This window comes from Columba livia, chromosome 1 (genome assembly GCF_036013475.1).
Source record: "Columba livia isolate bColLiv1 breed racing homer chromosome 1, bColLiv1.pat.W.v2, whole genome shotgun sequence".
Classification (NCBI taxonomy): domain Eukaryota; kingdom Metazoa; phylum Chordata; class Aves; order Columbiformes; family Columbidae; genus Columba; species Columba livia.
The window spans coordinates 116,922,858-116,950,606 of NC_088602.1; the positions used below are offsets into that span (position 1 = coordinate 116,922,858).

The window sequence follows — 27,749 nt, forward strand, 5'->3', positions numbered from 1 at the left end:
CATTCCGGTCATAAATAAATAAATATATAAAATCAGCATGTGTTCCTCTCATTCTTTTTTTTTTTTTGAACAGTGTTTTGTCAATGTACATATGCTTTTCATGTTGTATTTTAAAATTAAGAATGGAGTTTCCATCTATAGCTCCTTTCACTTTGCTAGAATTCAGATATAAATAAAAAGTAAAGGCATTAAAATTTTTAATCCTTTGTACAACTTCAAGATTTCCTTAAACTTCATGGACAATACAGAAATATAGTAAAGAAACCAAACATATATGAATGGAAATGACAATTTCCTTATTCCCATTCTATCAGAAGGAATAAATATTTTAGCTAATTTTCAACACAGGAAAAAAAAAATTGGTGATCCAAATGCTCACAAACCAAAACCTTTCAATTTTTTAGCTTTTATTAAACTTGCTTTCTCTGTTGTTTACAGTAACTTATGAATCAAAATGTGTATCCAGCCTTTATGAATGCAGGTTGGATAGTTCAATACCATCCCCACATGTTTTAGGCACATCTTTGATGATGTAAAGTTCAAGGTGCGCAAGTGACATCATGTAAAAGAGAGCAGAATTGCAATGTCACAGCAAAACATTAATTAGAGGAAGATTTTATTTTGTCAGAATGATGAATTGTGGGATCTGCGGGATGAATGTCACCAACCAAAGGAGCCTGTGATCAGAAGGCAACTCTTCTTTCACCAGTTTACACTGTAGCCCCACCTGAAAAATAAAGATTGAACATTCAGCATTTCCACCACAGGTGTGCCCTTTGCCAGCAATTCTGGGGCTTATTTGCTCCATCCCTTTTGTGGCAGCAGCTGGAAAATCATATCCCCACAGACGTACAGAGAACCCTCCCATTGGCCTCGCTCCACATTTTCAGAGGGCCATGGCATCACTGACCTGATGCTTTATTTACACCTTGGCCACAGAAACAGAGGAAAACAAGTGACTGTCAGACCCTGAGGGCATGAACAGTTTTCATGGCCCTGACCAGCCTCCCTTGGGGGCATCCTGGCATGTCCTCCAGCTGGATCTCCCCTGTGTAACCCTGCCCAAGCCTTCCCCAGTGCTGGGCCAGTCACAGCCACCCCTGAGCCTGCTCTGGCAGCCCCAGGCCGAGGTTTTCTGAAGTGCCAGGGGATCTCAGATCTCTCAGAAATGTCTTTGAAGCTTCTCCACATGCCTCTTGCATTTTGCTCCTGTCTTACTCATTGTTCACATTATGGAACAAATAACACAAATTAGAGGTTTAAATTGACCTCTGTGGCAGTGAAGGGCCAGGACCAGGCTGTGCCTAAAGTGCAGGGAGGTGAAGGCAGCCACAGTGTGTGTGCGGTGGTCACATACAGAAGGGTGATGATGGTAAAGGGACCCCATGATCCCTTTGGTCCCCATGGTCCCATGGCGAGGTGGTGTCAGATGCAGACAAGACAACCAGCCCACCCAAGACCAAGCCAGGACAGGTCTGGTGTGTCAGGGACGTGGTGCAAGACAGGGCAGAAAGCCCACCCAGGCCAGAGATGAAATGGTGGCCCCAGCCAGAGGTTACATGGGGATGCCCCAGGCAAGGCTGATCTGGGCCACGTAGACTGTTTTCCATGTATATGGCCATGACAGTCAGTCACCTCTGTGGTAGCAGAGACCTCATGTCATGTAACTTCTTTCATAAAGTCACATCACATGCCCTGTTTCTCATGGAAGACTTCAATCACTCTGGCATCTGCTGGGAAGACAACATAGCTAAGCACGCACAGTCCAGGAGGTTCCTACAGGTCATTGATGACAACTTCTTGGCACAGGTGGTAGATGAGCCAACAAGGAAAGGTGTACTGCTGGACCTTGTCCTAACAAACCAAGAAGAATTGGTTGGAGATGTGAGGGTTGGGAGCAACCTCAGCTGCAGTGACCATGAGATGGTGGAGTTCAGGGTCCTGCATGGAGGAAGCAGGGCAATAAGTAGGACTAAAACCATAGACTTCAGCAGGGTGAGCTTTGGCCTCTTCAAGGACCTGCTTGGAATAATCCCATCTGTTAGGGCTCTAGAAGGTAGAGAGGTCAAAGAGAGCTGGCTAATATTCAAACCTCACTTCCTCCAAGCTCAAGACTGATGCATGCCTGTGAGCAAGAAATCAGTTAAAGGGCATAGGAGGCCAGCATACATGAGCAAGGAGCTCCTGTCAAAGCTCAGATGGAAGAAGGATGTTTATGTAATGTGGAAAAAGGGACAGGCCACCTGGGAGGAACATAAGGAAGCCATTAGAATATGCAGGGATGTGATGAGGAAGGCCAAGCTCCACTTGGAAGTAAATCTATCCAGGAATGTCAAGGACAACAAGAAATGCTTCTTCAAGTATACCAGCAGCAAAAGGAAGATTAGGCAAAATGTAGGTCTGCTGCTGAATGAGGTGGGTGCCCTGGTGGTGGCAGATACAGAGAAGGCGGTGTTACTGAATGCGCTCTTTGCTTTTGTCTTTACTGCTAATACCAACCCTCAGGTATCCCAGACCCTTGTGGTAAGAGAGAAACTCTGGAGAAAGGAAGGCTTGGTTGAGGTCAGAGATTGTTTAGGCAAACTGGACATCCATAAATCCATGGGCCCCAATGAGATGCACTGACAAGTGCTGAGAGAGCTGTCAGATGCTATTGCTAAGCTCCTCTCCATCATCTTTGAAAGGTTGTGGAGAACAGGAGAGATGCCTGAGGACTGGAAGAAAACCAGTGTCATTCCAGTCTTCAAAGAGGTCAAGAAAGACAACCCGGAAAATTACAGGCCAGTCAGCCTCACCTCCATCCCTGGAAAGGTGGTGGAACAACTCATTCTGGATGTCATGTCCGAGCATGTGGAGGAAAAGGTTATCAGGAGTAGTCATGGATTCACCAAAGGGAATCCATGTTTGAACAATCTGATAACCTTCTATGATGGTATGACTGGCTGGGTAGACAAGGGGAGAGTAGTTCATGTTGTCTGCCTTGACTTCAGCAAGGTCTTGACACCGTCTCTCACAACATCCTCAGAGGCAAGCTCAGGAATTGTGGGTTGAATGTGTTCACAGTGAGATGGATTGAGAACTGGCTGGATGGCAGAGCTCAGATGGTTGTGATCAATGGTGCAGAGTCTGGTTGGAGGCCTGTAGTTGGTGGGCTTCCCCAAGGATCAGTACTGGGTCCAGTCTTGTTCAACCTGTTCATCAATGACCTGGATGGAGAGACTGAGTGCACCCTCAGCAAGTTTGCTGGTGATACCAAACTGGGAGTAAGGGTTGATACACCAGAAGACTGTGTTGCCCTTCAGTGAGACCTGGACAGGCTGGAGGACTGGGCAGAGAAGAACGTGATGAAATTCAATAAGGGCAAGTGTAGGGTCCTGCACCTGGGGAGGAATAACCCCAGGCGCCAGTACAGGTTAGGGGTGGACCTGCTGGAAAGCAGCACTGCAAAGAAGGACTTGGAAGTCCTGGTCAACAACAGGTTGACCATGAGTCAACAATGTGCCCTTGTGGCCAAGAAGGCCAATGGTATCCTGGCGTGCATTAGGAAAAGTGTGACCAGCAGGTCAAGGGAGGTTACCCTCCCCATCTACTCTGCCCTGGTGAGGCCATATCTGGAGTACTGCATCCAGTTCTGAGCTCTCCAGTTCAAGAAGGACAAGGAATTACTGGAGGGAGTCCAGCATCGGGCTACAAAGATGATTAGGGGCCTGGAGCATCTTTCTCATGATGAAAGGCTGAGGGAGCTGGGTCTGTTCAGCCTGGAGAAGAGAAGGCTGAGAGGGGATCTTATCAATGTCTATAAATATCTCAGGGGTGGGTGTCAAGAGGATGGGACCAGACTCCTTTCAGTGGTGCCCAACAATAGGATGAGGGGCAACAGGCACAGACTGAAGCACAGGAGGTTCCATCTAAACATGAGGAGAAACTTCTTTACTTTGAGGGTGGGTGAGCACTGGAACAGGCTGCCCAGAGAGGTTGTGGAGTCTCCTCTGGAGACATTCAAAACCCGCCCGGACGCATTCCTGTACAATCTACTCTCGGTGAATCTGCTTTAGCAGGTGGGTTGGACTAGATGGTCACCAAAGGTCCTTTCCAACCCCACCCATTCTGCTATTCTGTGATGTATGTCCATCTTCTGGGCATGTTATGGCTACCTACACTTGTTCTTGATGAAGACCATTAATTACAATTATCTCTTACAGAGCAGTGAAGTTGCCTAGGACAAGATTTTCAAATGCTTCATCCCTGACCTATTGCTGCCCCCACTGAAATTATTTGTAAATTTCCCATCTGCTCCAGTGCTAAATCTACTTGGAAAGCTGGAAACAAATTCAGTCTTACCCTGTGGTTTGAAACAAAGTTTCTTGTTCTTATAAGCGGTGTAGGCTGCTATTGATCCAACAACTAATATTACAAAAGAAGAAATTATAGGAGATGTAACTCCAGCTATTAATCCTGAATCTGTGGAAAAAGAGAGAGATTTTTTTTTTCAGAGATACTGATACAGTTTGACTTAAGTATATTATGTACTAAGATGTGTTTTTGACAAACTAGGAGACTTGCTTGGTGAAACATTGGAAATTCATTAAGTAGATTAAGCAGAAGACTAGAAATTGTGTTACGTTATAGCTGGTGTGAAAATAGTGTCTTAAAGCCTAATTTGTTATATAACACCAAAGTCTTTTATAAGACTAACATTTTCTTACTATTTTATGATGATCATAAACAAATTATGGAATAAATTATTTACTATACCTGTGTTTCCTCCATGATTGAAATGCTTCTCCTCTTCTCCTGGAATAGATGGTGAAGTTTCATCAATAAATGTTTTTCATCTTGTTTTGAGAACAACATCTTTAATCAGCAAAGCGTGATTTCTTACAGAAGGGAAAAGGGGGTGGGGCTATGAGAGAGGAGCACCCCTTCTCATCCTGACTGACAGCTGTGCTGGCCAGAGGAGTAATTGTCCATCCTCCTGACACTTTGTTTTTGGAGAAGAATATTATCTTCCAAAAAAAAAAAAAAAATAGTTAGCAGTCTACATCAAGCTAATTTGACAGGGAGTGGGAGGGTCAGTATACTCTGGCTTTCTCTACTGCCAGACAATCAGATGATACATCAATAATGTAAGTCAAGATCATAGGCCCAGTGCATCTACTTTCAGTTCTCAGCAGAAGCCTCTTGGCTTGGGACTGCCCTAGCTGAATTCAAAGGGATTAATCCTGTAAGATTCTGGCACATGCCAGAATGCTACAAAATGTTTAGGAATATGTTTCAAGTTTGAGCTTCAGGCTCAAAGCCATGGTTTGTGGAGAAGGGTGACTATTCTAGATAAAAATAGCAGAGTTTTGTTCTATACCTTCAGTGACAGAAAGATTACCCCTGAAACAAAACCAGCCAGTTACAAGCTACAAGTATGAGAGAGAAGCTGCAAGGAGAATTAGCAAACACTACCTGTTATGTGCGGTGGTAAAGCCTTCCCATCAAGGAGATCTGAGTCATCAAAACCTCCTGCAAGATAAAGATTAGGATTTCTGTTGCAAAATTCTGTGATCAGGGGGTAACTCCTTAACTTCCTTGTCCAGTCTTTTCATAATGTGCTGGAGAGGGGTAAGTGACCTCTGAAATCCCAGCTTGGATATGGTAGGTGGCTCAGGTATCTTGCACTGAATGGCCACCTATTCAAATTCACCTGGAAGCTGGAGTAGTAAAAAAGTTGGTGTCTACCTGTTCTGCATCTGTATTGGCACTTGTAGGATGTGCGGGCTTGACCTGTCAGTAGCACAAATCCTTATGTACTATGGACATATCAAATGCCAGCAGTTCCTGGAGCAGGAAGCCAGTGGGTCCCTTCCAGGAAGGACTCCAGAAGGACTCCAGAAGCACCTGTCCACATCTCACCACTATAATCACACCAGAAGTAAATATGTGGTACATGGTGGTAGCTGGGATAGATGTGTCACTTCCACTTTATTTCAGTGGGTGTCTGGGACGTCACACAAAAGCAATACATGTCTCCAGTCCCACCTGTTGTATGCCCCAAAGCCACCTCCGATGCACATCTCGATCTGGTTTTGGACATAGGCTTATCCAGACCTTGTGGCTAGATGTCAAATTTGAACTTTAGCATGGTTCACTGTATACGTACCCAAAATGAAAGCGCAAACAAGATGAGTGTAAGGCTCATGCCACTTAGGAGTCAACGTCCCACATTTTGGGCAGACAGAAAAGCTGTACGGTACCAACATTAAAGCTCAGAAAATATTTCCAAGCACTGGGTCAGGAATGGTGATTACAAAATGGAGATGGAGGGAAGGGATGATAAAAACTATTCACAAAGAAATAAGGGAAAAAAGTATTCAAAATATCTGCTCTGAATACTTCATACCATTATATCTTCTTAGGAGAAAATATTCTTACCAGAATTAATATGGCTTCCTGGTCGTGGTGGAAGAGGTGGGTACAAAGGTTTTCTTGGGATGTCACCTGTTGATAATTAATATTGTTAGATGGTTGGACAGGAAAAACTGAGAGCTGGAAACAAAGAGTATGATCACCTGAGATTTTATATCTATTTCTAATCCATCCCCTGGTGAATTAAGAAAAGGACCTTTTCACTACCTAAAAAGTCTCAAGCACTATATAAACAAGTAGCTTGCTACTAAAACTAATTGGAAAGTGAAAAGGGAATATTTTCAAAATTAAAATGAGAGAAGAATTCACAAAAATGTAGAAGGAATATATTTCATGTATTTCTGGCAAGCACTAGTATTGTTTAAGGCTGACAGCTGGGCAGTCCACTGGTGCAGCTACATAGAGCTGACAGAGAAGTGGGCATTCTGGGCTGGGCAGGAGGCAACAGCTTATCTCTGTGCCATCAGCAGGTATTGCTAAAATCTGGAGATTAGTTTCATCTAACAGATGCTGAATTCATTTAAGGCATGATGAATTTCCTACTTTTGAACAGTACAAAATTAACTCAGACCTCAGCTTTGTTGTTTAGGTATTTGGCCTCAATTTTTGCCAAAGTATTAGGAATAGATGCACTGGACAGAGCAGGAGATCTCTGGTGACTAATAGCAGTTTCCAAACTGCACATGCAGTGCTGGAGTAGCAAGAGCTGACTCAGGTGAAAACCTACCAGAATTAACATCCAGGGCCATCAGTCTGCATATATAGAGTAGGTCCCCTCTTGCCACCTTTTCTCCAACCAGTCCAGTCACATATTTAACTGTTCTCATAGCCAGACAGTGAATTTAGCTCTGAATAAATCAGAGTTAGGTCACAGAAATAAATACCAACTTCCTTCTCCTTAAATATTTTGTTCACCACCAATACCTACCAGATGCTCTTTTGTTATATTTTCTTCTTGCCAAGCTACTAAATATGTTTCAGATTGTGAGTACCGTTTAGGGTCTGATTTAGCAAAGCTTTAAGACTTTACCTAAAATCCACTGACTGCAGTAAGCTAAACCCACCTGAAGTTAAGCGTATATCTAAATAATTCAATTCTATAATGCAATTTTATTATTCAATAGAAGAGTAGTTCTGTTCCAGAACTGTGTGTAATGAACTAAGACTCACCATGGCACAAAAGCAGAAAACTACTGATCCCATTATTAACTTCTATTATGATGCAGCACTTATTCTTCTCTAAGCATAAGAAGATATATCCTATGGCATTGGTAGTGAAAAAATAATGTCTTCAGAACTATTGATAATGAGGTATATATCATTAATCCCATTATACCCTGTATGAATGTCAATTAAGAACCTGAACTGAAAATGGAGCAAAGAAATAAAAACTGAGGAAAACATCATTTGCTATTCTCTGAATAAAAATGGCAGATTTTAGTGAAGATACTTTAGCTATTTATTAATAATTTAGTCATCATAGTAAGCCCACCTTCTTGTAACAGGATACATTAAAAACTTGCAGAAATAGAACAATTAGTATGAGCAGGAAAAAGCAACAGTATAAACATGGGAATTATAAACAAAATTAGATTGAGCTTAATGAAGTGTGGGCCAACATGTCATTCAAACACAGGCATGAAATGCCACAGGGGAAGCTTAAAATGTGGAAAAGCCTGGAAATGGGAAAGAATAATATAAAAGTTATGATTCTCTAAGACTGGAACGTAAGTAAACCAGACCACTGTGACTGGAGCCATAATTCAGAGGTTCTGTGCAATGTGCTGAGAAGTAATTTTTCTTTTGTGTAGCCTTGATTCAAGTGGAACTTTAGGCTTTGATTCAATACTACTTGAATTTTTGAAAATTTCTATGTACAAGAACCTTTCTGGAGTACTTCACATCTTTGATATGCCTCTAAATACACTGAACAAAATATGGTGCAATTGCCAAAGTCAGGGATTTCATACGTCCACACAGCTCAGCACAGTATGGTGAGTACTTCCTGGGTCAGTTCTGGAATTCCTATAAATACCTGGAATTCATAGCAGGTTACAACAGCTTGACAGCTTCAAGCTTAAACTATCTCTAGTTCATAGTGCTCATCTCTGAAACATTCCTTCCTGCATTTTTTATTTGGGATCAGCAGAGCTAACTCAAGCTCACACCTCTCTCTGTCCACTGTTACCTCTCATTCCTAATCTTAGGCAGACTCATTTTTGGTAGCTGAAGAAACTACTGCCGTTACCTGTTGTCTTTAACCTTCTGCCAGAGGTCACCACCCTGACCAACCAGGGCTGAACGGGCAGTATAGCTAGCGTCTCCTCAGCCATGACTGTGGTAGCCTGACATGGTAACATAAACCATAGCTTAATTCTCACAGGTAGACAGCCCAGAAGCTCCCACTGCTGGCAACCAAAGACAGCCTGTCCTGCCGTCCCCACTCTGCGTGGTGGCCTCTGGCAAAGGAGATGTGTGGACATGAGTTGTTATGACTCTCGTGACTGCGGTTCCTCCTATAGTCTTGAAATCTCTTTTCACAAATTAAGCAGACTTCAGAAAAAGACTATGAATGCACACAACCATTGTACTTGATAAGAGAGTACTCACCCCCACCAAGAGCATCTCCTAAATGTAGATCATTGTCTAAAAATGAAAATAAGGAAGATTAAGAGAAGTGACCTACACACAATTCTTCTGGGCAATGAGATGTTAGTTTTACTAGAAAAAGGTACAACTGCATGTTTGACAAGCAACTCTTCAGCTCAGTCCTAAAAATTCAAATAAGGTATTACGCTTTTCTTGAAAACTGTTATGGAATTTAATATTTGCCCACACAGTAACTAACAAATGATACAGCATTTTCTACTGAAAATATGGAAGATTTATTCCTGCTTTTAAAAAGCCCAGAATAAATCTCATAATGGAATCAAGATCAATACCTCTTTAATGTATTTGCAAGTGCATAAGTAAAATTAGCTATGTTAAGATATTAAAATGTATCTATTTTAAAAATACACTAATTTATTAATATGTCTGTGGTTAAAACTAGCATGTGCATGTTTGGCTTGTATAATTTGTTGAACTGCAAAAACTGAATACCCTTTTCAAGAACAAATACTGGGAAGTAATAAACCTACTTAGGGAGAGAGAATTGAATCAACTAATTTGTGTAAGGGTCATGGTGACATAAAAGTTTTTGCTTCAAGCGATCATATGTGCCTGTCTGAGGTTGGGTGACTGTTTTTCTGTGGCTGAGATATAAAGGTTTTTAAATATACTTAAATGTCTACATGTGCGTGTTATGTAGTGAATCAACAGGCTATTGCCATTCTGCCAGGACTGTGTCTTGCTGTGCCTGGGATGGAATTTTCCTTCCAATAAACAATTTGTCAATAAGCTGTGGATGCATAAACAGGAGGAACTCTGTCTCCAATGTTCAGGTGTGGATATGAGTGGTGATAAGTGGGTGATATTTTAGGGTGTTCATGGAGTGATGGTGAGCTCTGAAATGTCACTGAGTAACAGGCAGAAATCTATTAGCTGATTGTCACAACTCCAAAGATCCCTTTCTTGCTCCTTATAGAGTGCTGGAATGAATCAGAAGGGACAGCAAAATCTACCTAAATTTTGATACAGATGCTTATTGTCACAGAAAATTATATAGAAGTTCTTTTTTTTTTTTTTCATTGCAATTATTCAGAATTCTTGAAATCCAAGAGAATCCATCCACATGCATCACTGTGCAGAAGTCTGCCTCTATATGTTCTTTATATCCAGAGGGATTGGGAAGCTGCTTTTGCACAGTATCTAGTCTCATTTGTGTAACAACTCAGAAATGCTTTGATGTTGCCAGGAAATCTGGCAGGAAAATATTCAGATTAATGACTCAGTTTGTTCTTGTCAAGCCAGGTATTGATACTGTCTGTCTGGCCAGCAGAGTGTTGCATTTCAAAAATACCTCTATGTGTCAAATACTAACACTGTAAGAAGCAATAAATTGCAAACCGGATTCAATTTATTATCAAGATGAATTCAGCTAAAACACAGTGTTCCCCTCTGGAGGGTTCATGCAGATATTTGTTGCAGAAATGCTCAAGTTGATCTGAATGAAAGAAAAGTGAAAATGTGTGTATCTGTAGGGATCAGAAGAAACAGCAGAGCAAAGAGTTAAAAGAACAGACAAAGGTCATTGTTCTCAGCAGTAAAATTAAGGAATGTATTGTTTCTGTCAAAACCAGCAGGCCTGCACTCTGATAAGGTGACAGCACTGAGGCCTTATCAGAGGAAAAGCAGAACACTCTAAAGCAATGCGCTGCAACAGATCACCTGATCCATTACTTTTCTTGTTTGCTCATCCAGAAAATAGACTGTAATCATAGTCTCTGTACCCCAAAGAAGCAAAATGAGACAGTGGGCAGCAACATGACCTCAGAGGTGCTGAAATGAGGAAGATTTTCAGGCAAATGACCTCTCTATAATAGCTGATGATTCCTAAAGCGTATGACAGATCTGTACATAAACTAGCCAATCATTTCTGAACAAGAGCCACAGACACAGGATAAGGACTCAGTAGCTGATGTACCTTGTCCCATGTTGCACATGATGCTCACCAGACGACCTGAGGTCACCACTTCTGAGTGCTCATGAGTACATAGGTTTGAGTGTATGGGTGAATTAAATCAATGGCAGGATAAACATGAGTGGGTAAAACTAACTGATTTAGAGATTTTGTAAATAAACATCACCTTCTTCTTCCACTAAGTTGTGTGTTGAACTTTGTTGCACTAGATGAGAGGTGCCTACAGGAGAGGTTCAGCTCAGGCAGAGGTTTCTATGTGGGAAATGATGTCCAGAGGTGTGTACAATAACTACACCCAGCTTAAACAAAATCATAGTCTCAGCCAGCCTCATTTCTCAATGATATGGGCTGAATGAGGCAAAGAGGAAACCCTGAGGTTGAGGTAGATCATCAGGTAGATCCTAGGACTTACTTTTGTAACATCTTTCTGCACATTTCCAAATCCAGTAATCGATTTTTAACACTGTCTTTAAAAATAGTCTTAATTGCTTTTAAACTCTTTGCAATTGCCTTCAGTACTGAAAGATATTCCAAAATTATCTGGAAAACATGAAGTTCTTTATTCTCAAGAATTAGTGAAGTTGATTCAGGTAGGGCAGATAATCATCTGATGGTCGTATTCCTAACAGATGGCATGAGTGGCCAGTCATGCTCTAAAGCCTTACTGGAAGCAGTAAAGATGTATAACTGGTAACTCTTAAAAAATACTTCACATACAAATGACAGCTAGTATTCACTCAAATTATCTCAGTTAAGGTACATCAGCAAATATGATAAAGAACCTCATGGGAGACAATTTCTACGTATCTGAAATCAGTTATGACCTGTTGTCTTCATTACTTACTCAGCACAGGCCTTGTCGGTCTTCTGATCACTGTAGGCCTCCTGGTAATTATGTCATCTGTGGGTCACAATGACATACCAATAAACAATAACAGCTTAAACTTTTTCAATTTAACAAAAGAAAGTATCTGTGCAAATCTAGAGAGCTGCAATCAATAAATCTTTATGTATCATGACAGAAGCTAAAAATAAAGGGATATGTTTTCAAAGCTATTATTTTTTTTGTTTTGAAGACAATTTTAATTTTATGACAGAAATATTGAAATCTAGCATTTCTCAGTTTGTGTATCTTCAACTGGAGTACTAGACACTTCATATTCCATTCCTCAAGGAAAAGGACTTAAGATTTGTTATTGGCTCTAAATGCCGTAGTAAAATAAGGATAGGAGATTTGCATACCTGGGTGATCAAGAGCATCAGCTAAATCAAAATCATGTTGACCTAGAAAGAAGGTGACAGAAGGAAAGAGACAAAGTCAGTGGGCAGGTTCACATGACCTCCAGGTCTGATTGCTCTGAACAAAGACAGAACACCAGTCAGAGGCAAAGGGAAAATCCATTCAAACAGGAGCAGGCACGGGGCAAGCTGTCATCTGCTGTCCCTGCACTATGCAGACCTGAATGACCATGCGAGAGGGCTCAGTAAATTCAGAGAAGCTATTCATTCAGGAGATGCAACAAGAAGCCTTTCTCTCACATTATCCGTTTTCAGCCACAGTGCAAACACACCTTCAAAGAACACAGGTGGCCTGTTGTATGGCACAAGGTCTATTGCCAGAAGGTGGCTGAAAGCAGCATTCAGCGCGGTACTTGCAAACCAGAATCATTAGGTAAGAACTTTTAATATCTTCATTATTATTTTACTGGCCCAGCTCCAGAGAGCAACTTTACTGGCAAGCCCATCTTGTGATCACCTGTAACATGAATCAACTTTTTTTTTTTTTTTTTAATTCTTCCTGTAACACACGCCAGCAGTAAAAGATTCTAATTTAGTTTGCACTGTACCTTAGAAAAATCTGAAAGGGGATAAAAGAACCCTTCCTGTTCTGTGTTAGGTGACAATGATATCATTAAATGTAACAGCAGGGCAATTAGTATCCCGACCTTTGAAGTCAGCTGGCAATAAAACTGGAAAATATTTAAAATGTATAAACTGAAGCATACAACCTTGAACTGAACAGTTATTCATGTGGGTTTTACTTTCCACTCTCTACAATCTGCCACTTTCCTTTCAATACATAGTCTTCATGAAACACCTTTTTGCAGAGTATGTATCCATTAGTTTTCATCCAGACTGAAATTTAACTGTCCTTGTGTTTGCACACCAAATACAAGGTCAGCCTGCACAAACCACAAAAAGTCACTAGGTGACATGGCAGAAATATTTTACTGTGCCCTATCAAGTGAGCCTCTTGATCTGCATCTATTTATTATCTTGTCTAAAACACTTAATGCCTAACTGTTCAGTGAAGTGTTGTTTTTTAGTAAGTCTTGAACACTTCACAGCAAGAAAAGCATTGTTGTTCAAGCAGGGAAACTGAGGAAAAAAAGAGAGGTTGTCAAAAGTTCTTCAGTGTGACTGTGTTCTGAGTTCATCTCAGGCCTTTCTTCTCGACAGGTCCTGCTCATCTTTGTGGTATTCTTCATATTAATTACTGTTCCCGAATAATGGCTCTCACCTGTGTCAAAGAACTCCTGCAAAAATTAATTATCGGTGGTAAAACACTGTGTGATCCTCAGATAAAAATCAAGACATGAGCATAAAGTAGAAATGTTTTGATTCCCATGAGGATTTTCACGTAAGTCTGTGAACCTAACTATAGCTGGTGTCTGACAGAAAAGATAAAACATGGCTGGAATGAAAAATAGCGAACGGTTTCTAAAACGAAACTGTCCCTATAAAAATTTTTATTACAAACCTGTGTTTGGAAAGAAAAAGCCAATGACAACATAAAGCATTCCCACACACGTTATTAGAGTAGCATTTTATCTCTTATTTGAGCTGACCTTGGAGTATCACCTTGTCCAAGTACCTTTCTTTCACCCACCCTGGCCACTCAGCCAACCTAGCTAAGTCCAGAAACCTTTGGACTGAGTCCTTGGATACATAACATTCCAAGACCCTGACAGGTGGTGTTGGTTTATTTGTTTGTTTGTTTTTGAAGAATCCAGTATAATACATAAAATCGACAAGTGGCTTCTTCAGAACATATTTCCTGCCAGGGCCCTGAGGACATCACCAGCCCTTACTGGCCATCCTGCCGGCCAGCCATGGGACCACCTGATCCCCATGCAGACCCCTAACCACAGGCTGACATGCTGGCGTTCCTTCAGCTTATATGGTCAAATTGTATTTTTCTGAACCGTTTTTTCAGTAACAATACAAGCAACTTAAGTTTGACTGTCCTTTGATTTTGTCCTTAATTCTTGATGGGCATCCTGGATGCTGAAGGAGACCGTCTGACCTGCGTCCTGCTGCTGCAGGATTCTGCCAGCAGGATTCAAATCAGTTCTCATCAGAGTGAGTCATCAGAAATAATTCTGTAACACCAAAGTGCTGTTGGCCCCACCAGCTCCTTTGTTACAGGTCCTGACATGCAGAAACTAACAACTTAGAAAGCAGCTACCAAGGTCCTAATGCTGTAAAGAGAATGTGACAAAATCATCTTGTGAGGGAAGACTCTGGAAAACTTCCAGGTACAATATTTCTTTGAAGTGAGGGAAAATTAAAAACAAAAATAAATAACGGAAGGAGGAATCTAATCAAAAGAGATTATGGAATTCAAACGAGATTAATCAGATTCTTCCAATTCCATGAGAAACAAAGCAAAACAGCAGACTGAAACAGTTACTAACATCTGTCTTTCTTCGAGAAAATACCAACATTTCTCTCTCCTGTTATATGTCTGCTCTGTTATCAAAAAAGTGGGAAAAAGCACAAGGTGTTGTTTTGAAACAAGGGAGAAACATAAGACAACTACAGAAATTTTAAGGAGGGATAAAAGAAGCCTAAAAAATCCCCTGCAGAAATTATTCAGATTTATTTTTTAAAATTATTTCTGATGATAAACCGAGTAATAAAATGAGCAGACACCAAAACAGAATGAATGATTGGGAGTAAGACAGGAATCTATACTGAAATCTCTTTGGCTGTGTAAATGTAAACCTTGACAGATGGGCAGATTATATGTGGATGTCTGTCCAGCATGGTAAGTTATATTCCAATAAAAAGAAAGATTGTTTGGACTTCCATCCCAGTTTCCTCTGATACAACACCAAATGACCACAAGGAGAAAGATTTTGTGGACCAGAATTTTAAATGCTCATTACTACTTCTAGACTGCACTTACACATTTTAAGAATCTAATCTGGGAGGGTAACAGATGGTAAAATATCTGAACAACTCAGATTTCATGTGCAAAATGGTGGGTCTGAAAACAAAAATACATTAGAGATTTGGAGAATATTTAGCTGAATAGGAACTGCAGTCACTTCAGGGAACTCTAAAGATAAATTAGAATGGAAATAAATTACACAAGCTTCTTTACAGAATGAACAGACCAAAAAAAATTGATTTTCCATATACAAAATTGGCCTTATTTTTGGATCAGCTTCCATAATAGAAACAGCTGGAAGTATACTGATGAAAATGAGAATGAAATAAATTTTAGTGGGGAAAAACAGCTTTGTTCCTTCAGGGTTTTTTATTTGGTTTGGGTTTTGTGTGTGTGTGTTTTTTTGTGGGTTTGGTTTGATTTTTTTTTTTTTTTTTAACCTGAATGAAGTTATGAAGAGATTTAGCTATTCAGGAGATATTATCTCAGAGTTATTTCTGTTACTGCTGCTTTGGGCTAATATATTATTTCTTGGCATCACTTCTTGCCTTTCTTCTGGGAGTATCCTGGTGTTTACATAGAAATATGATGATTGTAATAGTGATTTTTGTTGGGTGGTCCACAATGATTCGTAACAGATAATTTAAGAAAGTGCTTATAAGCTCCTGCCTGACACCACAGAAAAGTCCTTATCTGCGAATGAGAAAATGCTAAGCTAAGAAAGCCAGCTTTCCAGATTAATATACAGTTTGTGTCATGAAAGTGTCTGTTTTAATTATGTTTATACTAACTGCTCAAACACAACAAACTATACTAAGATCAGGACTTTTGCTGGCACTGCCAGCCTTATTTGGGAGGTAATTCATTCATCCCCACCCAACACATGAAGCTGTGCCAGTAAAAGTCTAAAGTGTAGAACTGGCCTCAAGAGCTAAAAGTAGACTTCTCTGTAGCAGCCAGACAGGGGAGAATAAAGTCCATAAAGACAAGCATCAAAATATAGTAGCTTAAATGTAAAAGTTACTAGATTTGTTTTTACAGGCATGATTATTTCAGGTAGGACATTTGCTTTCACTAATACCAATACTTTCTATGAGCATTTTAAATATAATATGTGGAAGGCTGGTGGTACAAAATCCTTGTTAGCCCACTTGCTCAACTGTAGAGACTGTTATAGTTGCTGTTGGTTACAGAGATACTGGGCCATCTTTTAGTAAGCTCCCTTGAACATTAGACACCTTCTGCTGAAGTATCACAGAGCTGAGGTCATCTTACCCCACCAAGGCAGTGCCCTGCAAAGTGGTGTCCTCATGCACATGTGAATGTAATATTTGCAGACTTCTGTTCATATCAGTTTTCTGAAAATGTGACCAAAATATACAGTCCCTAAAATAGAGAAAGCAATGTGTCTTTTGCCTATGGTTGAATTTGTGATCTAAATGTTAAATAGATTCATCACCCTTTAGCTGATTGACCACAAAGGTCTGAGGTCCCACAGGTTTTGAGGAACATTTATGAGGAACAAGGCTGGATTCTGCAGGTTGATGTTGCCTATTCATCATTAGTGACTGTGCTTAGAAGTTTTCTGACAATGGCATCAATTTGCAGTTTTTAATCTCCATAAGTAGGCTCAGTCCTGCACCGGATCCATATGAACACAGCTTGTGGCCATTAAAATGACACGCATTTAAATAAGACAGAATGAATATTGGTAAATGAGAGCCAGCTGATGCAGCATATGAAATTAAATTCTCAGGTATTTAATACATGTAGTCTAGTACTAAAGATGAAGATGAGATCCATAAGAAAATGCCTTTATATGTCTACATACATGTGTGTGAACATATATCTCAAATGCATACATGCATATGTGTGTTAGATAAGTCCTTTTGCCATTAATATGATTAAATTAATGGGCTTTGAGTGCATTGCTAGCAGTCATATGATTGGAATGAGATTAGCTGTGTTACAAATAAATTAAAAGCAGCTAACTTAGAAATGTCAGCTAGATAGAAAGGGAAAATAAGTTGATTTTACATTATTTAAAAGTAAGAACAAAAATGATTTCTTCAGTGTAATTAAATAAGAATTGTTTTACGAATACAAGGAGATTAAAGCATCATGAACCTGGCAGAGACTGAGGAAGGAGTAGATGACTCACAAAAGAAAACAAAAATTTTCTAACAAGGAATAATATGATACCGAGTTTGCTCGTGGGACCCATTTTATATTCTTTTTAACTTAAATGGTAAGTTATTCTTTGTACAGATCATTTCTGATTATTATACAATCTTGAGACATATTTTCCATGTAACGAGAAAACATGATGTATTCTCTCAGGTATGGGATTCAAAACATACCCATTTAGTGGTCCAACTTTATTCAGGAAACAATTATGTTTGTTTAAAGGAGATTACTCATGTAAGAAATGTTGTGGGAGAACGTGAAGGTTTACACTCCAGAGTGGACACTTCAGACAAAGTCTTGATGAGCAGGTACAATTTCTTCTGTGTAATACCCTCATGATCCATATTTCCTGATGAGGTTACTGCAGCTTCTTTTTCCATCATAGCCTTTCCATTCTATAAACAACAATTGCCATTGCAACTCCTTGATGTTGGGGTGGAAAATGAGTATACTTTAAAATCTGTAATTAAGATGTAAGTTCCAGTCTATAGACCGCAGCATATGGACCTGATTATTGGTTTCATGTTTATTTCTAGGCCGCTTCTGTTTATAGTTAGAATTCAAGGGAAATGAAAAGGTCTCTCTCACTTATTCACACAAGAACGCATTTAAATAATTACCAGCAAATAAGATGCACTAATAAAGCAAGAGTGACAATAGTGCTTTAGGTCTGTGAGGCATCATCTCATCAAACATGAAAGAAAATCTTCTAGTTTGATGGTGTTTGCTTTGTTGTGGACAAACAACAGCTGTTCAAAGGTAGCTGCTGATCTTTATGATGCGATATGTCCTACATACATAAAATAAAACATACAGAATATTCTATATTTTGCTTCAGAGTGAGTACAGAAGAAGCTTGTGTGTGCTGTAAAACTGCAGGCAGAGCAATGGAGTTGTAGTGTCTGATAAAGCATCACTGTATGTCTGCACCTCTTACTGAAACTCAGGTTTTCAGCTTTGTGTCACCAGGAAGCAGAGCTTGTGCCACAGCATGGGCTGTTCAGGCAAAGCTTCTCTCTGTCCTGTTCCTGTGTGTTTTGTGAAGCTGTCAGCCCTTCGCAGCCATTTGGTTTGAGGGCTCTGGGCTTAATGATGGTCACATTGCATAAGAACTATACACATAGATAGGCTCAAATAAGTGGCCTATATGAGTGTTCCTACTGAAACCCTGTAGTGTGGCACAAGCAGCAGCTGTGATGGGCTCTCTGGGTGACCATTCACTGTGCAAGTACCAACTGCTTGATCCACGCTTTCCCCAGCTGGGAGTTCAGAGAGAATGGGAGCTGGAGATAATGTGGGAGGTCAGGGAGGTACCAGGGTTTTTCTGTTGCTTGCAGAGCGTCTTTTAGCGTTCCTCCTCCCACCTTTATTCCAAACATGCTGGTAAAACGCACGCAAAATATCTTTAGCTCTTCAATATGCGTAGTACAGATCTCAGTCGTGCTGTTCTGTAACCAACGAGTTGAATTTGTCTCAGAAATTCTAGAGTATAACTAGTCCTGTGCCCCCTGAATTAGAACCATTGAATCACAGAATAGTTTGGGTTGAAAGGGACCCTCAAAGGTCATCTAGCCCAACCCCCCTGCAATGAGCAGGGACATCTTCAACTAGATCAGGTTGCTCAGAGCCCCATCCAGCCTGGCCTTGAATGTCTCCAGGAATGAGACATCTACCACCTCTCTGGGCAACCTGGGCCAGTGTTGCACTACCCTCAATGTGAAAAAAGATCTTCCTCGTGTCTAGCCTGAACCACAAGGTTTTCTTTGTTGCCTTGGTCAATCCACAGCAACGCATCAGCATAATTATTTAAATTGCTTCCGAGGGGTTGCCAAGTTGAAGCTGATAATCAGAGGCTTTCCTATACATTCTTTGCTTGCATGTTTAAGATGCAAGACAGCAAAGAAGCAAGGCCTATGTCTTCTCCATTTAATCCCATTAAGAATGTGTTTTCTGGAAAAGAATAATGCTGGAAAGAGTTGCTAAATGAGAAAAGCAATTAGGCTCCCTTTGCAGAGCTGAAGAAGCCTCTGTAGACGCTGACAGAGTGCACAGAGAAGCCTCTCTGAATGACCCTGGGCAAAGGGGGATTGGACTAGATGACCTTTCGAGGTCCCTTCCAATCCCTAACATTCTGTGATTCTATGATGGAGCATCAGTTGGTATGTGAACTTCAAAAGCAGGAGACTCAGAAGAGGATCTGACAGCTTAGCCTTTGGAGGGAACAGAAATCAAGAGTCTTAGTGTGTAGAATGATCTGCAAATCTGGGTTGGATTTCTGAACAAAGAGCCAGCCTTCTTTTTGTTATCATTATGCTCAGGCAACAAAATGGTCTGTGAGATCTTTGAGAATAGAAATATCTGGCTCATATCTCAATTTCTGTTCCTTGCAGATGTTAGCCTGCAAGGCAGAGCTGCAGTTTTGATGCAAGATAGATTGTGATCCAGGAGGCTTTGTTGCTGTTAATGCAAGACAGTTCCTGGTATGGAGTGTATGCCCCTGGTTCCTCCAATACTGATCTCATAAGATGTGGAACATAAGGATGGACTTGACTTTTATTTGTCTGCTAATCTTAGTGCCTACTCTGGAGTTTGTTTTCATTTAATCTGGAGCATTGTTGCCCTTTGAAAATATATTGCTGTGATTTAGCTTTTAAAATAAATTCCTCAGGAATTAGAAAATGCATTTCTGACAGGAAAAGCTTATACAGTGGAAGCAGGACTGTTACATTTTCATAACCCATTCAAGCTCTTGCTTTCAATTGGGATGGCTTATTTGCTTTCATGAGATATTGTATTACAGAACTGATTTTAGATAGTATTTCCCCATAACATTCATAGGTATCAGCCCCACTGCCAAAAATAAGGAAGACTCTGATATTAAAAAAGATCAAAACACTCTGAATTTCGCTTCTTCTAACTATGAGACAAAATGCCACAGAAAGACCTATTTTTATCGATTTATAATCTTGCAATAATTGTGACATTATTATTGTTGTTGTTGTTATTAATTACCCTTAGTGAGATGGAAAGGGATTAACAATCACTGATGCAAATGAGTGAAAAATACATACTGAAAACAGGCAGTTTGGGCTCTGCTACCAGGTTTGCAATGTGGCAGCAATGTTTGGAAAGTGAATCTGAGAAGCTGAGTAACCACACTTCTTGTTGGCTCTTCCCAAGCTCTGATGTTGCAACACCTCTGCTGTTGTTAGCGTTTCAACCAGTTCAGGTATGTCTATTTATCAAACTGCAATCACACCCTTGTGTGATAGCACTTACATGCTTACATGCCTGCAGATGATAGCAGCTCTGGTATTGGGAGAGAAATAGTTTTGGCACCCAGACTAGAGAGAATTAATTGGCTGATGTATCCCTGCTGATACTGTGAGTGCTTCAGCACGTACACAGGGACCTCACACAGAGCGACAGCGAGGACTGGAGCTTGGTGGAGCAGTATAAGAACAACAGGACTGTGTTTTTTATCTCTCCCATTCTTTCTTTTCACTCCAGTGAAAACTGTATTATTCATAAAACTAAGTCATATAGTGTCTGAAATCCAAACAAGTCTGTAATTTTCTCCCCATAAAGTGCCTACCTAATTAACCAAGAATACAATTAGTTTTGAGTCAACATCTTTGTAAGCCTTAGCTGAACAGTGATACATGGCTTACAGGCTAGTAATAAATGCTATTCCTTTTACCTGCATAACATGCAACACTTGATGCAGTAGTTAATGAGTGTTAAACATCATCAACATTTGTGCTATCTTTGTCACTGACTAAACAGGATCTATCAGCTGGTCTTAATGACTGTGGCTATGTGGATTATATCTGTATTGAGAACATGAGGAGCATTTCTAAACAGTAAAGTCTGAGTGGGAGTCTCAGATGATTTCCAGCTCCAACGTGACAGAGTCCTCAGGTTGCACAGGTTCCCCACTACAGGTACGTATACAAGCGTACAGCCCAAATGGGACCTGTGGTATGTTTCAAAAATGAGGTGTATGGCCCAAGTGGGACATAGAATACATTTCAAGCAGGTGTGTCATCTCAGTTACTGGGGGACTAGGAGGTAAGCAGTGTATCACCACACCTCAAGTGCGCAGTGGAGACACAGCCAAAGCTGAATTACCACAGGTCAGCCGAGCCACAATAACTGGCATGGGACATTAGCATGAACTTCAGTAGAATAAGTTTCTAATGAAGTTTCTTTCATTTGAGTTGGGCTAAAAACCACTCAGACAATTAGTTATTACATCTCAACTTACATGAGAGACCTCATGTAACTTGCCTAAGCTTGGAAATAAAAAAAGCCAGGAGTGTAGAAGAAAGTATGGAAGACTGCAGTAAGCAAGTAAGTTTCTGAAGTATATCAGGTCTCTTGCACAGTGTGGTCCTTGGTTACATCACACTTCTGTTGTGATGTGTCCATCAAAGTAGTCTAACCAACTAACTGAAAGATAGTTGGACATAAAGGAAATGCTACATGTTAAGGGAAATTATATGATCTGGACTGGCCTTGGTGGCACAGTAGTTTCTAGAAGATGTTGCAGATGGTTACAGTTTAGATAAGAATTAAAACTCCATATAAATGGTGGATCATGCCATAGGCTTTCCTATCATAAGGACTTAGACCAGCTTTTCACCAGCATCACCAAGCCTTTCTCATATCACATCTTGATTAGGACTGAGAAGTGGCTCCAATAAATGTCTCTTGAAACATGGTGAATAATTTTATTATAAAATTCAATGGCTGTTGCCATGGACTTGAAATAATTCATTTTGCTTTTCAAAGTGGATTAAATAGTTTCTGTGGTCATAAGACTGTGCCCAGATCCCACAGCAGCTTTCAGCAATGACTTCCCTAAAGAAGGACCTGAACTGGCTCTAAATAAGCACATGTATAAAGCAAGGAAGTTTAGGACTATCATTGTATTTAAAATAATAGAGCATATAGAAATCAGCTTGCTCATGCTCAGATTGTTTGAACAGAAATATTCAACAAAAGAGATTCCTTCAGAACAAGAAAGTCTGCATGCCAGTGATGAGAGACTGTGTGAATCATCCCTGCTCACAACATACTATGGGCAGGCAGGGGCAGGCCAGCGCACTCCTACTGTTTCTATGCCATGGTACTTGCTGAAGACCTCCAAACAATTCCTTATTCGTTAAAATGGAACTATGGCACTAATTTCAGGTAAGGTTTTTTCACTGCCCATCATTGCAAGATCTCTTAAGGACTCCCTTTAAATCAGGGGAGGTGGGAGGATGAGCAGCAGTAGCTATTTTGGAACTCATGGTCAATGATTGATTTCTTCCTGCAGTCAAACACTGCGCTACAAGTTTTTGAAGTAATCCTAATATACAAACAAGAAAAAGTTACAAATACACCACATGGCACATGCCCACAAGGATGGTCCTACTTGGTTTGATATTAAAGAAAGTTTTACACAACGTTTTGCTATAAGAAAATTATGTTAGAATAGAGAAAAACAACTCAATACGAAAGGACTACATTTTCCCAACTGCTTTTGATTTGACAACAATATGTACAAAATATGTTCGATTCTTTGTTAATCCTGCATGAGAAAAAAAATATATGCTTGTGTGTGAATTTTATAAATTCAGGAGCATGTTGGGTAAGGTTAATAAATTCTTAATTTGTAATTATTAAAGCATGAACACCAATATGAAAACATAAGAATCTTTAAACTGAATCAGAATTTTTTGTTATGATATGACTAATATATTTCAAAGTATCAATAACCAAGAAAAGCTTTAAAAACATGAAGGTAGTATTTGACTAAAGATCTCTTAGGAAACTTTAAGTTCCCCTGGAAGGTGTAATTTTACAGCTTCCATTTAAAAAGTTTATACTCAAGTCCAAGCAACACTAAAGAGAAAATAAGAAATCGTAACAAGCAAACTCTGACTAGCATAGCTATTATAAGCTATCGTCCAAAAGATAGATATCTCTTTAGAAACTGCAGAAGTACTTATCCAAATACTCTTTAAAGCTTCTCATGAAACAGTAGCAACAAAAATAACACCAGCAAGCATTTCTAAAGAGACAACTATATTTCTTTAGGGGTTGGGTTTTAAGGGTTTTGTTTGTTTTCATTTTTAATAATCTCACCCTAGAAATAAGCCAAGACAAAGGTCACTTACCTCTTGCTGGAACTAGAATAAAGCCAAGGCACAAAAGAAGGATACTTCTGAATTTTCCCATGGTCTCTTGTGCACCTTGATTGTACTAGTTATTTTTTTCCAAGAGATGAGGGTAGATGTTGCAACTGCAGTGCCAAGTTTGAGGGAGATGCTTCCCTCACTACCACCCTCAAGCACTAAGAAAGAGAGAGAAGTCCCTAAAAACTTCTTCTGGAACCAGACAAGTAGAGCAAGCAGATGACCCCTCTATGGCCAAGCCGCGAGCAGCACCATAGGTGCCACTGGCCCTCTAAGAAATGTATTTAACACCCAGACAGGGAGCCTGGAGAGGTGGGGAATCAGCAGCAGCATCCAATGAGGAGGAAGCCTGTGCGTCTTGAATCCACCCCCTCCCGGAGGGAAAGCCAACCTGTTTGACATCCTCACCTCCAAAGGAGGGTGTGGTGCTGTGGGAGCTCAGTAACTTCTGAGTGGAGACCGGCCTTCTCTGAAGCATACTTGCGAAAAATGTCTCTGCCTGCAAAGGGCTGCTTCCCTGCTCAGTTTTTGGCTGAGCAGTGACTGTTGATAAGGACAATCCTGGCAAAGTCCTAACCGCTAAGTCAAGCCACTGAGTTAGGGAAGTGGAGGCAAGAATCTACTCTGCAGAGGCTTGGGAATTGTCTACAGAGGATGACAAAAAAATCTAATTTTAGAAACCTATAATGTGGTGTCAGACCACTGAACATGTTGAGCATGCTCAGCTCCCTGACAGATGCTTATCTTCACAAAGCAGATTTGGTCTGTCATATTTTCCACTGATTTAAATATGTTTTAAAATATAAATATCCTACATGAAGAGGTATCTCAGATAGTGCCTCACCGTGGTCTAAGCATGAGAACACAAACCTTGGACAACAAACAAAACCCATGCATCCATCCATCCACGAACATACACTAAAATCACTGATGTGATTTAAATCCTGTTTTGTCAGCCTCTCTCTAGCAAACACATGTGCCAGCAGACTTGTCGGCTGAACTGGACTGCTACTGTCATACTGGCACCCAGCAGCAGCCAGGAGACTGCTGTGTGTCCTCCCTTTTGCTGGGGGGTAAGGTGCAAACAGTTTTTGACCAGGGCAGCAAATACACTCGAGACTCTGCTACCATGAGTGGCTGATCTGTAGGCTCATGGCGTTGCTGAGTGATCCAGTCTGATATGGGGCACAGGCTGATCCCGAGTGCATTTCTGTTGAGTTACCTAGAACATATGATACACTGTGCGCACTGGAGTCATGCTCTTGCGCTATCTGCAAGAAAATTGGTGCAACAACATAAACTGAACTGATAAAACCCACCTATATTGGATCTTCGAGAAGCTTGATGTTCAAGTAGGTCAGCTACCTCCTGCCCCAAATTTGAACCAGCAGAATGGTTTATGAAAGCACAGCTTGTTGTATCACACAGCTTAACTATTTTTAAGCTAGTAATAGAAGCACTAAAGCTCAGTTTATGTATCATCATTCTCCTTATTACCTAATCTCAGAAGAGTAAAGGATGTTTAGGTTTAAGAGTTGACTTTGTCAACCAGTGAAAGCAAGAATTATACCATGACACAAGCAATCCCATAAATCCACTGTTTATTTTTTTCCAGAATAACAAAAGCAGGCACACACGTGCTAATCTCTGTATCAGTGATGAATCTGCCTGAGGGGAACAGGAAATTTAGCAAGGCTACGTACTCTGAGTGCTCTAGTCTCAGGCAAGTCCAAACAGCTCACAAACATCTAGTAGCTTTACTTCAAAACAGTTGTTCTTATAAGTGAAGTCTTCCCAAAATGCTTTATCTTACCTGTTTGCTGATACTAGCTCATGAAGGTATCAAAGATTCTTAAATTAAGTTTGAAGATGATGGACACCTTGTCTAGTGCCTCCAAAGCCAGCTACTGCTCTGTCTAGCAGAATGAAAACAATATGAAGAAGGTAAAGGAAGGACAAACTGAGGAGTGGACCTGCTGCTGGAGTTGTAATGTCTCTAAAAGTTGTCCCGCTTTCGTTCTTGGGGAATTGCAGGAACTTCTTAATCTGAGCTCTCTCTCTTGAAGATATGCAAGTGATTGCCCAAGATATCAAATAAACAATGGTATATATTAAAAACAAATACAAGACCTTACACCTGATCATAAATTGTAGTTTTAGCACTTTGATAAATCATTGACATCCTTTTCTATTTAAAGGGGGAAAAAAATCGGCCTAATATTCACCTGAGAAGGTAGATAACTTGCTTGATATTTTTTATTTGTTCTTTCAAGAAAAAACAACACATTTAAGAAATAGGAAATGGGTGGAGAAATGGAGCCAGTGAGTCTATTCTCTACACCATATACTTTTAGCCCATTAGGCCTCTTTCAGATGTGACAAGCTAAAGAAGAAGAGACCAGTCACAACTCACCACAATTGCAGCCCCATGCTTCCTGTGGGCAGAGGTTAGACATTGCTCTCTTTGGCATGGGTGACCTGCTGTGTGAGTCTATTGGAGATGAAAGAACCAAATATACACTAGAACTATCGGGGAAAGCCACTAATATCCTACAGTATTAATCATTTGTCATAAAAATGGAAGTATTTTAATTAAAATATTGAAACGTCTGGTAATATTAGACATTAATTTAAATATAAGCCAAACACACAAGTGAATCAGTGATACAATTTCTTGGCAATGGAAGAATACAATTACTGCACACTAGCTAGAACTTCATTGATGTTTCACAAGCAGATGGAGGAACATGCATTTTAGGGTTATCATTGTAGTTCTTAAAGTATTCCAGATGCAGGGGCTTGAAAAAAACTTTATTTTTGCTCCATTCAAATCCTCTTCCTATGCCTAATCACCTCTTTACTTTCTTTCAGCTATGTCTTTTGTATCTGTATAACAGAAAAGAGCAAGAAGGAAATAATATTTTCATAATCTTGTCAAGTGTAAAACACACAGAGAATAGTACAGCAAGAAAAAATACCAAAAAATGCACAGCTGGGAGTCTAATTCAGCCCAAGGTACACTGAAAGTTGAGTGCACTAAAAAGCATAGCATTCAAAATTTGGCAAAGTTATCGAAATGAGCATCAATAGGAGCTACAGTAAAAAGCTGACAAATTTTATGCTTAAGAGTCACCTGCTTTCGTTTCCACAGTTGAGTTAATTTGTTTGGATACATTTAGACATGGTGTTCTACAAGAAGGTCCCGCCTTGCTTTCCTGCTCGTATTACTGAAGGTAACTTCTCCTCCTCCAAGGAGGTAGACTGGAGAAAAACCAGCACTGAAGAGGGTGTGCCACCGGAACGGGACAGAGCTCCTCATTGCTATCCATTTAAACTCAGTTTAATGGAGAAGGTGCCTCACCAGGAGTGAATTTGCAGTTTGGGCCTGGACAAGACAGCAATTTTTGATCCCATTGCACAGTTGATTGGAACTTGTAGGGAAACCAGAACATTGATTTCCAAATGGGGAGCTGAAAGCCACTGACAGCCGATAAGGCCCAGTGGGCAGCAGATGATCTGTAGGAGATGGCCATGGAAACACTTCAGTAAAGGAGGTGGCTAATTGATAACTGTCATGTTTCTTGGCACAATGACTATTAGAACTTACGTATTAGGATAGTTAGTTGCACAATGCAAGAACAGTTGAGCTGGGAAGGCACAAGATCGATGTCTCAATAAGTGGTGAGGCAAATTTAATGCCCTGATAACTGAAAAATCAGTAAAGTGCTACATTTTATCCACAGATAAGTAACACAAACCCAGAAATTGGCAGTTTATTGCTCACAGAAGAACAGCCTGAAATTTCAAACTTTACCATTGTCTTCCTAGCTGGCAGCAGCCAGTTTTTCTTCCTTCCCAGCACAAACACCATTAGGTTTGCCGATACTAAGCCTTCCATTGTGGTGCACATTTTCAATAGATTCTGTATTACCAAATCCAGGTGTTCTCCATCAAAAGCTATGCCTGTCCTTCACAGAGACAGATATCTTCTCTGCACTTCGCACTGGTAAGCAGCCTGCGGAAGCAGCTCACAGCTTTCTTGCTACTGGCCAACTTCTTTCTAAAATGGTTAAGAAGTCTGTAAAAAAAGAAACCCAAATTGCTGTTGGAGCAGGAAGACAAACTCCCTTTGAAGACCACTCCTCTGGCAGAGCACTGGAATTTTTCTATTTCTATAGGTACTAAGAAGGAAAATACATAAACA

General features: G+C 40.3%; 1 protein-coding gene across 1 annotated transcript; it reads right to left on the reverse strand.

Annotated features, from left to right (window-relative positions):
* Positions 1 to 390: 390 nt before the first annotated feature.
* Positions 391 to 23,916, reverse strand: XG (Xg glycoprotein (Xg blood group)). Its single transcript, XM_021287757.2, has 9 exons — positions 23,528 to 23,916; positions 12,239 to 12,280; positions 11,841 to 11,897; positions 9,025 to 9,060; positions 6,421 to 6,486; positions 5,455 to 5,511; positions 4,756 to 4,794; positions 4,342 to 4,461; positions 391 to 727 (listed from the first exon to the last, which is right to left on the reverse strand). Exons 1-9 carry the CDS (start codon positions 23,586 to 23,588, stop codon positions 711 to 713), a joined length of 495 nt encoding a protein of 164 aa, XP_021143432.1. The 5' UTR covers positions 23,589 to 23,916; the 3' UTR covers positions 391 to 710.
* Between the last annotated feature and the right edge of the window lie 3,833 nt (positions 23,917 to 27,749).

Coding starts and splice junctions, on each gene's coding strand:
- XG (XM_021287757.2), bottom strand. CDS start 23,588: ATGGGAAAATTCAGAAGTATCCTTCTTTTGTGCCTTGGCTTTATTCTA. Junction 11,898..12,238: donor TGATGCTCTTGATCACCCAG/GTATGCAAATCT, acceptor TGTGACCCACAG/ATGACATAATTACCAGGAGG. Junction 4,462..4,755: donor CAATCATGGAGGAAACACAG/GTATAGTAAATA, acceptor CTTTTTCCACAG/ATTCAGGATTAATAGCTGGA.